Raw genomic sequence first — 15,747 nt, 5'->3', positions numbered from 1 at the left:
GCCAAGATGCACGTTTCTCTCTGACGAAACACCACGGATCTCCCCCACAAGGGATGAAAGAAAAGGATTATGGAGATGAGATGAGATGCCCTCTGCTCTGTGAACACCACTCGTGACAGCTGAGCTGTCATCACAGGGAGGATATACAGTATTACTATGCGGTTATAGCTGCAGTGGTGGTCAGTAACAAAGTACTGTACTGTGAATATCTGAGTAGTGCAGTATCTGTACTTTACTTTGTATTTTTGGCTACTTATCACTGCACTGACTGCACTATAGCATATTTCAAAGACACATTTCTAGGAAGGGAGAAGAAGTACATGAACCATTTAAGCCTTGTTTTTTGAAAAGTTTTGGAAAATATTTGAATTAGTTTCGTTTTCAATATAGGAAATCAATACAATTTATTTAAAACTATAGAAAACACATTTAAACTTGTACTTTTGAATACATTGAGTATTTGTAAAAGTGTGTGACAGCTGTGCCATCAGAGGGAGGGTGTATTGTTATTGGCTTAGTTGGTCAGGTCCTGGGGGCATGGGGAATGGGAGATGGAACGGACGGACAGAGCAGCACGCACACCAGAGTGTACCCTGGAGCATGATGGCACGCAACAAATGAAAACACACACCCAGAACTGATGTTACTTACTACCTTCAGCTCTGTTTATGTCTATGAGCCATATATGCAGCCATATTAACCCATACCATACCTTGTGTTTTTATAGATTCTTTCTTGGAAGCAAGAAAGAATCTATAAAAGCAACTAAGGCTGGGCTACAGGTATATGAACAAAATCAAATATCACAATATCTTTTGACTAAATACATCAATTTGTATACATCAATATTGTGACAATACTGTCAGTTTCATTTGATTATTTTAATATTATAATATATTGATATTATGCCACATCATCACGATATTACGATGTTCAAAATCCCAGACTAGATCCAGTCACAATATCGATATAATATCCATGTAAAGCAACACTTACATTTCAACATAAACAGACACTTCTGACAAGGGTCAATTGTATGGCTAATGCTTGCTAACTGGTACACATAATACGCACCCGCTAGCTGAAGCTGTGTTTACCTTGTTATCACGCATATATGTGAAAAAAGTTCTATCGCAAAATTATATAAAAAAATTAAAAAAATTAAAAATTAAACATAAATCACCCTGGGCAAGTGAATGCAAAGACTGCAACAGCATCGTTTATGTTAAATAATTTATTATAAGTTATCTTTGTACAGAGGCAGCATAACGCTTCATGAGATGAGGAATCAGGATTGGATGGAGGGCGGCGGAATGGTTCGACTTAGATCTTCCCCGCAAAGTTTCCATTCTCAATCTGGTCGTCCCATCTCTGCACCTGTATATGAGAGAAAGAAAGAATGACAGACAGAAAGGAAGGAAGAAAGGGAGGAAGAGGAAGGAAGGCACAGGGAGAGAATTATAATGTAGAACAGAATGAGAGAGCGAGAACAAAGTATTGAGACAGAGAGAGACCGAGGGAGAAAGAGAGAGAGTTTAGTGGGTTGTTGGACTTCTGCCAGAGACCAAATGTAATGAACAACTTCCTGGATGGAAGATCACACAGAGCTATTTATTCATTCTATGTAACCACTCAGCAGGAGAATTATGTTCTCTTTTTATGTGGGCTGGGTGTGGCACGGGAGACAGATTGAACCGTAAAGGAAAGGTTCAGTCCCTGTTGCATTATTGAGTTGTGTAGAAACAGAGGTTCTCAAACATTTTAGTTAAGGACGCCCAGAATAATATGTAATTGGCCACAGACCAAGAGAATATTTGTGTAAAACCAATTCAAAATTATTCAAAAATTCACATAAAAAAGTCCCCCCATCTGTTTTTTGCCACTCAGTAGGCTTTCCTGCATAACTTCCAGGTACGATGATGTCATGCGTATACCCTCTATAATAAAAACGTTTTATTATATCTCAACTTTTTATTAATAGATTAATATTCCATGTTTGTATATAGCTCTCAGGACAGACAATACGAACAAAAATCTGATTATTTAATAAGCGGTTAGCAATACATAAATTAGTATAGTTTTTCCTAATAAAGCTGTTATGTAAAGCATCTTAGTACTCGGAAAAGCGCTATATAAAACGTATGTATTTATTGTCATTTTTAACAATAAGAAATGCAACACAGGAAAGAGTGAACCAAGCAGTGAAGTGTGATTCATTCGTACCCAGCTTATGGGACAGATGCTCTTGTAGACTCTCCGGTACCACTCACAGGGAGCTGTGTCCTGGTCCTTAGCAGCCAGGGACTTGTTGCATCTGTGGAAGTCTGGCAAGGGCACAGAGACACAGGCATTACACCAGCGATGGTCAAACTCTTTCATTTCAAGGACCCCCATAACTCGGAGAATGTACAAATGGAACCAAATGGACGAGTGCATTCTTAAGAGCTACAGACCTGTAAGGGTCCTTTTGGGAGCCCCCTCCCTGCACCCCACCTTTGAGAACCACTGCATTACACACATGCAATTCATTGAGAGTGGCAACAGGCAAGAAATTACTCTCTGAGACTATGCTTGATGGAATGACACAAACAAAGCAATAGTTGTGTGAACACAAAGCTGATATCTAACACAAGAGGATATCTATTAAATAACATACTCAATAGCTTCTTCTTGTGTTGTGGTGCATGACAGTTCAGACAGAAATACAAAACAAACAAACAAAAAGTACTCAGTTAAGCTGGTTGCACACTGCTGCGTTTTTCGGGCCGAATATCTGAGTGAATTTCGGAGCACGCAAATAAAAAAACCAACCTCACGTTATGTCAGTCACGTTTGCACACTGCCGCCCGTTTCGCGCACCACTCGGTCCCTTGCTCTCTCTATCTCTCTCTCTCTCCTTGCCCTGAAAAACGCATTTCGCAACGAAAAACGCAGCAGTGTGCAACCACCTTAAGAGTGCCTCAAATGAGATTAATGCCCCCCACCCCACACCCACGTTAAATCAAGCCATGCACATGCACAATGGAAGAGTGATTCTAGCAAGTGCACAGAACTTTAATCAATAGAATGGTCACTGTCATATGAAGTCTAATCCTTTTAAATCAATAGAATGGTCACTGCCATATGAAGCCTCATTGCCATTACTGGTACACAAAAGGAGAGGGGAGGCATGACGGGAGGAATGGATGGAACTCAATATAAGGAGCATTTTAATTGTATAAACAGGTCTATACGTATTTTAGCAATACAATTGCTAATATATAGCCATGAGTGTGATTCCTATTCTTCTGGACATAAAGCTTAAACCCTTATAGTTGAGCGGAGTCCCTCTGGTCTTTAGTGTATTTCTGGTTTTCTGGTTTTCTGTTATTGTGGAGAAAGCTTTCACTGAAAATAATGTGTAAATCAAGTGTACAGACAGAGGCAGACAGTTGACGCAACAATTAACCCTACCAGTGCCAGCCCCTAGATGGCGCCAAAGAATGCCAGGCTTTCTCCCATAGGCGAGCGCATTAGCATCCGGGGACTCACGTTGCAGTGACGCGCGTGCTCACGTTCGTGCACGTCATGGAAAGGTCCCGGATGATAATGCTAACAGAATAGCTATTCCCATTTTGTCATTTTAAAGATCATTTTTCGGCGATTTCGCCGTAAATAAACCTCGCGCCACATCCCTAAAAACACAATCCAGAGATATGGGCCTCCAAAGATGTGGTTTTTCATTGGATTCGGCGGCGATTCGCGGCTACGTTCGCGGCTCACGGCCGGCATGGCTTCCCCAGGATTTGGACCACTGGATTTTAAATTTAGGCTCAGGCTTCAGAAGGCCTCGGATCATTTTATTCATTTCATTAAAAATCCCAAACATGTTCGGGATAGGCACACTGGACTATGTTCCGGAAGCGGCGCTGAACATTCGGTGAACATTGGGGGTCTCAAAAATGTATTTTAAACCATTTTTAATGGAATATATCGTCGGACCATGTAAAATGGCTAGCTGGCTAGCGTAGGACGAGCCAGGACCACCCACGACTCTACAAGCAGCTCAGGGTAAGTCAATTAATAAAAAAAAAATTGTTTTGGATTGAACATATCCCGAACATGTTCGGGATAGGCACAGAATGAGTTAAGTACCATGTCAGTTCTGTGGGCTTTGAAGTTGGAATATGGCTAGAATCAACAAAGAAATGAATGAAAAAAATACATTGTTAAAGACATGGAAATATTCTTCACCAGGTGAAGGCACAGCAGGGGTTAATGAATGATGATCAAGCAAGTCAGCATAAGGCAAAGAGAACGTAAAAGCAAATGTCAGAGTGAGAAAACAAAGCTTTAAAGCAAAGAAAAGCAAAGAAAAGCAAAGCGAATGCATACAGTAGAAAATGGGCCGATGACCGGTTTTTACCTGCTTGGTTAAAAAGTCATGTTGGGGTCAACAACACAGGGAAAAACATGGCAGCCAACCAGAAGGGGTCTGATAGGGAAACACGCAGATAGTTATAGTCTGTATCAGTCTTACTGTGGTGGCTAAAATGGAATGTTCTGAGCAGACGATATGCTATACATTTCTGATAGACTTGAGTTGTGACTTCACTGGAAAAATCACAATATATTGTATACAGATTATCACCCGAGCATTTGTCGATGTGCAAGGATAACAAGGGCAAAGCAGAATGCCCTGGCCCCGTGATAATATTTATTTTTTATAATGACATACAGTACACCTCTGTTCTTATTTATTAATAAAAACAATGACCAAGTAACAGAAAAAGTCGCTATTGGCGAAAGTTCAGTGTTTACTAATAATCAGGCTTGTCAACTCTCCTGGATTTCCCAGGAGTCTCCTGGATTTTGACCCCATCTCCTGGCATGCTCCTGGATTGGCAAATCTCCTGGATTTCTCCTGGATTTGGTATCAAACTCCCAAAATTCACCAGAACACAGGAAATTACATCTACTATGTTAATTTTTTTCTGGGGGAGGACCCCCAGACCCCCCGCTTTAGGGGTGGGCCAATGAATGCAAGAAAGATCAGACACATTATTCACTTAAGTAATAACTTAAAAATTTGAAGTCATCATTAAAGATGTCCTTTGGTTCAGTCATCAAATCATTTGGCATTTTACGGCTGAAATTGTACAGTGCTAGTAAAGCAAGCCTGATAAAACTATCAAACATGCACAAATTTCAACAGAACACAGGAAAATATAAATCTGTTAAGAGGTTTTGGGTAGAGGACCCCCAGACCCCGGTAGGGGAGTTCCGCACACCTCCCAAAAAATAAATCTCCTGGATTCTGACCGTCCAATGTTGACAACCCTGCTAATAATGCACTGATTGGTCAAAATGTACCCTCCCAAAAAAATGCAGTAATCCTGGTCTCTATACTGCCTCCCCCTGGCCAGCTGGGGCGCCTGATGGATGGAAAAGGAACTGGTTGGAATAACGTGTTCCTTCCACGCGTACGTGGCGTGACTACATCCAGCCGGGGAAACTCCCCCCCGGTCAGGTGAAAAGTAGCGGCTTGAACTACTCATGCATAGAAGGAAGCATGAGGTCAGTCCGTTGCTCTCCCCAGGTTGGCAGAGGGAGTGTAGAGCCCAGGATTACATTAGATAATTGGCACCGGGTGAAAAATGGGTTCCAAAAGCGTGGGATAAAAATTAAAAAGAAAAAGAATAATGCACTGATAATAGGTGCGCACAAGCTCATTAACATCTTAATTATTTGTATCACCCCCTCATCCAGTGTAAAAAGTTTGTATGGGTATGTGATTAATTATGATCTGCGAAGCAGATGTTGTTGCCTTTGCCAGGCTATAGGAACACAAACCTCATACATAGGAATGGGACAGTTCTCCAGCAATGCCAGTCAATTGTATTATAAATTATACAATGTACTACATGTAGCATTTGTAGCGCTGCAATTCAAATGCTTAGATCCTTGACACACTTGAGATGACTGACCAAAGCACTGAGTAGCTGACGCTGACTGCACTGAGTGAATTCTGTCTTAAAGAGACAGAATTTAACTTACTATAAGTTACTGTATGAATGTGGCAATTGAGAACCATGCGCCAGGCCGAAAAAAATAATCACATAAGGCCCATTCAGTATTATTCTAAAGATAATGTATAAAACATTCAGTAGATACCATCCTCCAGGTCTGTACTGTAAGTTTACAGGTTAAATATATTATTGATTTGATTTATTTGAAGAAGCATAACCTTTACACAATATAATAATATAAAGTTCTTATTTCCATTGTGGTTCACAACATGAAACATGACAAATACACTCAGCTCAATTGGTAGAACACTCCCCTTTCAACCACAAGGTCATGGGTTCAATCCCGGCCACTCAGCGTATGCGTAGCACAGCATGGGCGCGACACGTCATGCGGAAAACTACAACGTTTGCCAGTTATCTCTCCTATGGCACCCCATCAATACAGCATGGTATACTAACAGGATATTTTACATTTTGGGTCAGAGTTTCTAAATCTCATCAAATGGTGGTCTGTGGCTTTTGATTGATTGATTGATTGAAGGCTTTATTAGAAGTTTGCATAGGAAAATGTACAGATTCATGACGGTACAGTTCACTGGTACAAGGTCTACTAAAAGGAGATCCATGAAAAGACTAAGCTTATTTCAACAGGAAACCATTAAAGTATCTCATATAACATTGAATGACAGACAAATAGAACACAGTACTATGCAGTAGATATGTAAAGAAAAAAAGAAAACAGTAGGTCTATACAATCAGTAAGTACAGTATATACAATATATACAAGGAAGGGGCAGGTAACAGTAAGTCTAAACAATCAGTATGTACAGTATATACAAGGAAGGGGCAGGGAGGGTAGGGTTGGGCTAGGTGTTTTACCAGTTGCGAACGGCTGCTGCCTGTAAGTGGTTTTTCAGGGCATTTTTAAAGGATGCTAGTGATCCACACTCCTTTATGGCCTTCGGTAAGGCATTCCACATTTTTGTGGTGTAGCAGAAGAACGAGTTCGACCCTTTCTTTGAGTTGACTCTGGGTTGAACGTGATCTGTGGCACTGCCTCTGGTGTTGTAATTATGGACATCCTTAACGTTTATAAAGTATTTTGACAGGTACTTGGGTATCATAGTGGTGTGGTGTATCTTGTACACCAGGCCCATTGCAAGTTGCTGTACTCTGTCATCTACTCTGAGCCACCCTACTCTTAACTGGTGAGTAGCGGTGAGGTGAGTCTGATAGGGAAGGTTAAGCAGGACCCTAATTAGTTTATTTTGGGCTGTTTGGAGTTTAGTTTTAAGGGCTTGTGGGGCGTCACGATACCATACGTGGACTCCGTAGTCAAAGAGGGGCTGGATTATTGCACCAGCTATGGTCTTCAGTGTGTTGAAGTTGACCATTGGGGCGATCCTCTGTAGGAAACGAGTTCGTTGGTTGATTTTTTTTATTACTTTTGAAGTCATCTTTTCGCTGGAAAGATTAGCTTCAAGGATACATCCTAAGTAAGAGATTTCGTTTTTTCGTGTTATGACCTTGTCACCCACTTTGATTGTGAAGTCATCTACCTTTTTGAGATTATGATTTGATCCAAAGAGGATGGACTCGGTTTTTCCCAGGTGAATTGATAATTTGTTGTCGTTAAGCCATGTGCAGATCTTACTCAGTTCAGAGTTAAGTGTCTTTTCAACCTGCAAGTGGTCCTTGCCCGAGACTAGGAGAGCCGAGTCATCCGCGAACAGGAACAGGTTGCAGTCGCAAGCAGATGCCATGTCGTTCACGTATATTAGGAACAACAGAGGTCCCAGTATGCTACCTTGAGGAACACCACAGCTTACTGGGAGGGGGGGGGACAGGGTTCCGTTAATCTCCACCACCTGTTCCCTCCCCACCAGGTAAGATTGCATCCAGCTCACTGCTGCGCTGTCAAGACCGATGGCTTTTAGTTTCTCAATCAGAATAGCATGATCCACGGTGTCAAATGCCTTCTGGAGGTCCATCATGACCATGCCACTATATTTGCCCTGATCCGCTTCGCGTTTGATTTGGTCAGTCAAATAGAGAAGGCATGTGTCAGTGGAATGGGATTTTCTGAATCCAGATTGGAACTCGTAAATCAGATTATTCTCATCGAGATAACTTGCAATCTGTTCGTAGACTATTTTCTCCATGACTTTGGATATGGAGCTAAGAATGGAAACGGGGCGGTAGTTTCCAGGGTCTAGTTTGCTACCTTTTTTGTGGAAAGGTTAATTATGTGGGTAATGATTGGAGCAATGGTGGCGGCTGAATCTCTGAGAAATCTAGCTGGGATTTTATCAAGGCCAGTGGCCTTGTGCTGAGGTAGGGCGCTCAATTTTTTAAACACTTCATCAGTTGTCACTGTGGAAAGTTTAAAGCTGTCTTTTCTGACGCCCAGTTTTTTGTAGAATTTTTTAACAAATTCTTCACCATACCGCCCAGATGGGGCGACCAGTCTTTCGACCAGTGAACGGGCTGTGGTGGTAAAGGTTTTGTTAAGATGGGTAGCCACTTCTCCTTTGTCAGAAATGAGAGCGGCGTCCGTTTTGATGTTTATGTTGTGGCATATGGTTTTTGATTTTAAGCCTAATTGGTTGTTAAGCAACTTCCATAGGTCTCGTGGTTTGTTTTTGTATTCCTCGATTTTGTCGTCGATGTAGTTTTTTTTGGCGGATCTAACTAGGGCGGTTGTCTGGTTTCTAAGTTTCTTGCATTGAGCAGTAAGATGCTCAATGTGGATTTTGAGGTCATGGTTGTATTTTTTTCTAAGCTTTTTGCAGCACTTTCGTTTTTCATCGTATTTTTTGTCTCTGAGTTTAGCTGATTCTGCAATATCTGAGTTATACCATGGCTCTTGGCGGGCTTTAACCCTGGTGGTATTCAAGGGGGCCACGTCGTCTAGAGCATTGGTCAATTTGGTTTTAAAACCACACCATGCTTCTTCGACATCTGTACACTGCAGCTCTGGGGAAAAGTCTACACCCGCTAGTTTGAGATTAAAAGCCTCACTGGAGTAGTTCTTCAGGCTTCTAGCAACGACAGTTCTGTGGCCACTAGCCTTGGGTTTGTGTATTTTACGGGTAGAGTAGATCATATAATGATCACTAAGACCGCATACAATAGCCCCGCTAGCGGTGACTTTGGACTTGTCAGTGGTTACGACGAGATCTATGAGGGTTTGAGAGTGCTCTGTCACCCTGGTGGGTACTGTGACAAGCTGAGTGAGGCTGTATTGATTGCATAACCCATCAAAGGACTTGAACATGGGTGCGTCTTTACGCAAAACGTCCACATTCCAGTCGCCCAAAATGTGATACTCAGTACCGTCCACCTTTGCTAAGCTCTCATCAAACAGCTCAAAGAAATCATTCTGATCAGGTGGTCTATAGACAGCGCACATTAGTATGTTTTTGGCATGTTCAAAGATTACCTCAATCCATACAGTTTCAAGTGAACTGTGGTGTAAGTCTGGACGGGGGATAAAATTGACATCATTATGTACATACATGCAAACTCCGCCTCCATACCTGTTTCTATCATTCCTGATTACAGTATAGTTGGCAATTTCAATGCTAGCATCCGTAAACGAGTCATCAAGTTTAGTTTCAGAGAAGGATAAAATCTTTGCCTTACCGTCATGAAACATTCCCTTAATTAACTCCAGCTTTTTGGGATTCAAGCTATTGATGTTTAAATGGACATGATGAAGTCCTGGTTTGGCAAAAACAACAGAGTGCATGTTCTCTGTAGTGATCGAGCCATCGTCGGAGCTGGGGGGCTCTTTGTCTACGACCGAGACAGGAAAGTTTGTCGTGGGGGGGAGGTGGTCATCATAGACCGGTTGTAGTTGAGACTGAAGTGGGGGAGCGGTGGTGGTGGGGGTGGGGGGGAGCTCAGGTTCCTGTGTTGACTGTGAGCTCAAACAGGAGGAGATCCATGCCTTTTCGACCGCACGGGGGGTCGGTGTGGCGGCGCCGACAGCTTCAAAGCCAAGATATTGCGCCAGCCACGACTGATCACGATCCCTGGGGGGTGGCGGGACCAGCGGGGGGGCATCCGGCTCGACGGACATCTCCGGCGATCCAGCGGCTGCGAGCTGGGCACCAGCATCCTCGGTGACGAGGGGGGGGGGCAGGGGGACATCCAGGTCCACGTCGGCGCTGTTGTTATCGGGCGGCGGCTCGAAAACCACGGCCGCGAGCTGGTCACGAGTAGCCTCAATGTTGGAGCTTTGCTGTAGAGAGCCGCGTGGGCAGCCATAGCACTCGTCACCAGTAGAACCCGTGTCGATGTTTCCTCCGCTGGGGTTCTTTGTCTCGGAAAGCAGCTGTAATTCCCTCGTGAGACGGGCGGCTTGCCGAGTGACTACGGGACCTGGATGAACCTCAATATCACCAGAAAGAAGCAGAATAAAGTAAATGATGGACCGTCTGTCCATTCTGCCTATCTGGGGTTTGTTCTTAGTCAGCAGCAGCGTCCCAAGGACCGTCAGTTTACCGAAGCCGAGATGTTTTGGCTCCGAATCCTCCGATCCAACGTGAAGGAAAAAAAACACTGCGTGATTCCTCTCCATTCCGCACATAATTCTCCGTATATACAATTTATGAGCGTTCCACGAGTCGGCAAACCATAAAAGAAACAATAGGAAAAAAAGAAGAAAAAGTATCCTTCCTTTCCATTGTCCCTGGACGGAGCTAAAATGCGACTGCTCAGGTCGACTGCTGACTGCTGACTGCTGGCTCAAATGCAGAATTAATAAATAATGGACCTGATATGAAAAGAGTTGAAAACCACTGGTCTGGCACATTGAGAAATGGGTATTGACTACCGTACTCTGAGTGATACCGACCTACTTACTTACAATACTTTCAACCATTTCGGTAAAAAAACACAATCACGGGTGTGTGTGTGTGTGTGTGTGTGTGTGTTTGTGTTTGTGTGTGTGTGTGTGTGTGTGTGTGTGTGTGTGTGTGTGTGTGTGTGTGTTACCCAGGTAGTTCTGGTAGCAGTTCTTCGTCTGGTTGACGTTGGGGAAGCGAGCGTCGAACGGAGCCGTCCGATAGTTCTTAATCTGCTCCTCCACTGTCTCAGACATCTTTATTCAGCTGCAGCTGCTCTAGCTCTGAATCGCATAGGAATACAAAACCAGTCAGTCACCTAGGAAAAAACAGACAGAGCAGAAACATACTAAAACCACACAAAAATCCACACTACTAGCCTATCTCTGTTAAGTTTATTTTATATTCAGCTAATGAATATTACCTTAATAGTTAAACCCACCTCCAAAAAAGAGAGAGAACTGAATTGTGGAACCTTCGCAACCCCCTCCCCCCCAAATAATCATATTTGAACTGGAACCCCCCCAAAATAATCATATTTGAACTAGACCCCCCAAAAATATTCATATTTGAACTGGACCCCCCCCCCCCCCCCCCGTCCAGACAATCCCGACCCCCTGTCCAGAAGACAAGCGCTGGAATTAGAACGCCTTGCGTTGCAAGATGTTGTGAGCAGTAGATCTGCTATTTTCACAACTTCTGCCACTGACATTTGACAATTTGTCCAGTGTTTAATTTTAGAGGTCTTAAAAGTCCTTAAATTGTAACTTTAGATAGAAGTAACTGTATACACATAGGCCTACAGTGTATACACATAGCCTGCTGTACTTGGTTTGTTTAGTATTGAGAAAACAGTGTTGCACATTAAGCTAATCATCTGGATGCCGTGGGTGGACCCCCCAAAATCATTTTGGGACCCCCCTGGTGGTCTCTCCCATCACCCACAGGTTGAGAAACACCGATTTAAAAACATGTAGACCATGAACATCTGCATGGCTCTGCATACTGCTCAAGCTTTATTTAACTTTGTATGTCACATGATTGATTGACTGACTGACTGATTGATTGACTGACTGTGGGTCACAGTCACACAGTGATGATTAGAGAGACTATGTTGGCATGTATGCCCTACACCAGACAAGACAAGGATTACTTTGGGTATGATTGTACCACGTGTAAATTTAAATAAACCACAGGCTCTCAAGCATAAAGCATAACTATAGAACCAAATCCAAATAGCCCTTAATGTTGATAATGTGATCGATTTAACCTTTATTTAGATAACTGTCACGCAGCACTAATTAAAAGCCTAATAATATAGCTCTCGTTACAACTTAATATCAGACCGTAAATCAATGCATAATTCTGGCTATATAACTAGCTATATCAAATGTAGCCTATAAATTACATCAGGCTGAATTGAATACATAAAGATAGCGGCTTCATTCTGAATATGAAAGAATAAAGGCATTTTAAAAGGAGATAGGCGATTACCCCGGTTAAGCTGATCCGACCTCAGGCTCTCACCACTGACTACAAAACAATGCATGACGGGTAGGATATATACTGACAGGGAAGCGTTCTCCCTACTGTGACTCATGTCTGCTATCTGCTGGTAATGTTATGAAGGTACAACTCAAACAAGTAATTTCAAATCCAAAATCAGCAGTGGTGGAAAAAGTACTAAAATGTTTTACTTGAGTAAAAGTATCAATACTGCAATATAGAAATACTCTGTTAGGGTGCCCTCACACCAAAATACCTAGAGTGGAATCCACCAATGCATTTCAATGAGAATTGAGTGTTTTTTTGCAGAAATCCTCTGGCAAAACACGCTCCATTCTCATTGAAATGCATTGGCAGATTCCACTCTGGGTATTTTGGTGTGTGGGCACCCTTACAAGTAAAAGTCTGGAATTCTAAATTTACTTGAGTAAAAGATTTACTTGCATCAAAATGCAAGTAAGTAAATTAAGTACTCATTATGCAGAATGTCCCATTTCAAATTTTCAAATGTAAAGCAATCTTTTGAAAATGGCAGATCTACAAGCTCACAATGTGTCGCACCACAACACACTTATGGCAGAATAATACATTTTCTGTTCAACAGAAATGTTTGAAACAAACTTAAATGTCTTGAACACTTGCTAATGTGAAGAACTGCCTAACACATGATTATTTTTATTTGGAACATATTCTGAAAAGATCAGTAGCCTACAAAATAAAAGATAACACATTTGAGAAATACTCTACAACCACAAGATGACAACGACGACGACGACGATGATGATGATGATGATGATGATGATGATTAAACTGTATCTTTCAGATAAACACTTTTTCCTGACTAGTGTTTTTTAAGTCATATATTGTTGATGTCTATTATAGATTTATATATAGACCCCCATTACCCAGGCAGCCTGGCCCTCCACTCATAATTCAGACATCGCATTATTCCTACCATTAGGTTAGTGTGGGATAGGGTTAGTTATTGCAACATGTAACCGGCAGCTTGTTGATACTGTACATAATATTCATTTTCATATTCATTGTTGTTAGTCTGTATATTGCCAATGAAATACAGTATAGTCTTTATATTAATTGGTGATAGATGTACAGCATAGTCATTGATATATTAAAGCAGATATATGTAGTGTTCTACTGACACAAGCATATTTGGGGTGATTGCTTGTTTTTATTTTATTATATTCAGACGGCTAACAATGCTCCCTATCTAGTCTCTGTGACACTTCTAGGGGCGGCAGTCTGCCTCCAAAACTATTCTGTTATCTGTGAGAAGCTCTGTCATTGGTCCAGAAAGTACAGCCTGCTCGTGAGTAACCAATCAGGGTGCCTCTCGTTCAAATTGATTAGACCTGTCTGTCAATCCTTTTAGCCCCGGGTCAGCTGGTTCATGCACCAATGAGCTGCTAGTGACAGAAAAAAAGCAATCGCCTTTTTTCTGCTTATGTCAGCAGAAAACAACTTATATCCGCTTTAATTGGTGATGACAGTATTCACTGTATTTTTTAGAAAGAAAAAATACAAAGATTTTTATCTGGATGTTACAATCATACATTTTTCAGATACATTATTTAGGGGTCCATTTGCAAGAATCTCCTTACCAGGACTGACCTACAGCAATAATTGTGATCTTTCTTCAGTCCTCTCCTCTTGAGTCATCCAGACATGAAGATCGAAAAGAACCAGGGTCATGTTAAACCTGGACTACAACCCCCTGGACCCTTTGGACTACAAGGAGAGAAAAAGGACAAAGTCTTGTAGTATTTGCATTTTGCACTCTAAATTCAGCCTTTTATGTCTTGAATATGTAATTCTGTATGACACTTTGCCTCATTTTGCTTTGCAATAGTATTAGGCCTACTGTAGCTACACACAAAAGGCTTTCTGGATAACATTTTGTGCAGGACTAAAATAACACTAATAATAATGCTTTATGTTGTTAAAGGCTGGTAAGAATTTTACTTTTATAATGTGGAGGAATGAAGTCTGAGATGATGAACCTCAATCATAATTCTTCTCTTGGGAAAATGAAGAACTGGATGTCTGTGTGCATGTGCGTGCATGTGTGTAAACAAAGATGGAGAGACGAAGTGTGAAAGATGTGATAGCAGAAAATTAGACAGAAAATGATGCAAATGTGGCTGAGAGAGACAGACAGACTTAGAGAGACAGAACCGAAATAAAGTAAGAGCAGGGGAAACAGGAAGAGAGAGAGAGAGAGAAGTGGGTCAAAGCATTCGCACGTGCGCATGCACACACACACACGCACACACACACACACACACACACACACACACACACACACACACACACACACACACACACACACACACACACACACACACACACACACACACACACACACACACACACACACAACCACTACCATAAGGAAAGCAAATTCACATTCACTTCACTTCTAAGTATACATGCATCTTTAGAGCATCCAGAGATGTTCTGACCAGCGAGACTGAAGCACCTGACCTATACTGCACTGTACTGGAATAACACTTTGATACCAGCAGGTAAGGAATATATACAGTAGATCTACTTATAACCTTTGTTATTTATTTCACAACATAATAGAGAGCCAGCGAGATCCACTACCGACACTGACGCGGCAGTGACAGGTCAATGGCGCGTCAGTGACGGCCGTTTATTCTACCGACCGTCGGTCAATAAAACGACCGTCAATATTTTTACTGGCTGTCGGAAAATTAAATGACTCTATAATAATGTAACCACTTTCAACCCGGCGAACCCATTTTCTATGTCATCATAGGCGGTGGAGAAAAAACAGAAGAGTCACATCTTTCTAAATATAGATTTGATTTACTTCAAAGTTTACAATCATGAGGACTAATGTAAACAAACTGTCTCAAACTACAGTTTAAATGTAATGGATGCACTTATCTTCTGTAGCGGTAGACCTATCAGGAGCTGGGCCAAACAGTCCCAACCTTTTCTAGATCAGATGTCCCACTTGACAATCTTGATGGTGTTGGCCCACCCATCTGAACACTAAGGGCCCTATTATGATCCAGGTCTTAGTCTTATGCCTTAACTTCTTTACCTTTTTTTCTCTATTTTGAAAAACATTTTTAAATGCTGATCTACATCTGCACGTTGTGAACTTGCAGATCAGCTATTTGAAATATTTAAAAAACAAAAACAAAATAGTAAAAAAAGGCAAAGAAGTTAAGGCATAAGGCATAAGACCTGGATCATAATAGGGCCCTAAGTGTTAAGTGCTCAGATGGATGGGCCGTGTGTATTATCAGAACATGAAACTAACATAATGGAACGTAATGGAACTAGCATAGTACCGGTAGTTCCTATTATTTGGAATAACAATGAAAACACAT

General features: G+C 41.7%; 2 protein-coding genes across 3 annotated transcripts in view; one reads left to right on the top strand and one right to left on the bottom strand.

Moving 5' to 3' along the window:
• Positions 1–1,259: 1,259 nt before the first annotated feature.
• LOC308293350 (cytochrome c oxidase subunit 6B1-like) lies at positions 1,260–11,115 on the bottom strand (the record flags this gene model as incomplete). The annotated part of the gene is made up of 3 exons (XM_080735819.1): positions 1,260–1,377; positions 2,224–2,324; positions 11,010–11,115. The coding sequence occupies 3 exons, from the start codon at positions 11,113–11,115 to the stop codon at positions 1,324–1,326; spliced, it is 261 nt and encodes an 86-aa protein (XP_080591945.1). The 3' UTR covers positions 1,260–1,323.
• A 3,698-nt stretch (positions 11,116–14,813) lies between these two features.
• Positions 14,814–15,747, top strand: part of LOC308293348 (formyl peptide receptor 2-like) — a 5,031-nt gene continuing 4,097 nt past the window's right edge. Inside the window, exon 1 of one of the 2 annotated variants that reach the window (XM_080735816.1) lies at positions 14,814–14,907. The gene's annotated coding sequence lies outside the window, so the exon portion shown is untranslated. The remainder of the gene's footprint in view (positions 14,908–15,747) is intronic. The other variant, XM_080735817.1, reaches the window with a different exon arrangement.

This window comes from Nannobrachium achirus, assembly GCF_963921795.1.
Source record: "Nannobrachium achirus genome assembly, chromosome: 10".
Taxonomy (NCBI): domain Eukaryota; kingdom Metazoa; phylum Chordata; class Actinopteri; order Myctophiformes; family Myctophidae; genus Nannobrachium; species Nannobrachium achirus.
The sequence above is the reverse complement of the archived record's forward strand: the minus strand, read 5'-3'. Positions and strand labels throughout refer to the sequence as shown.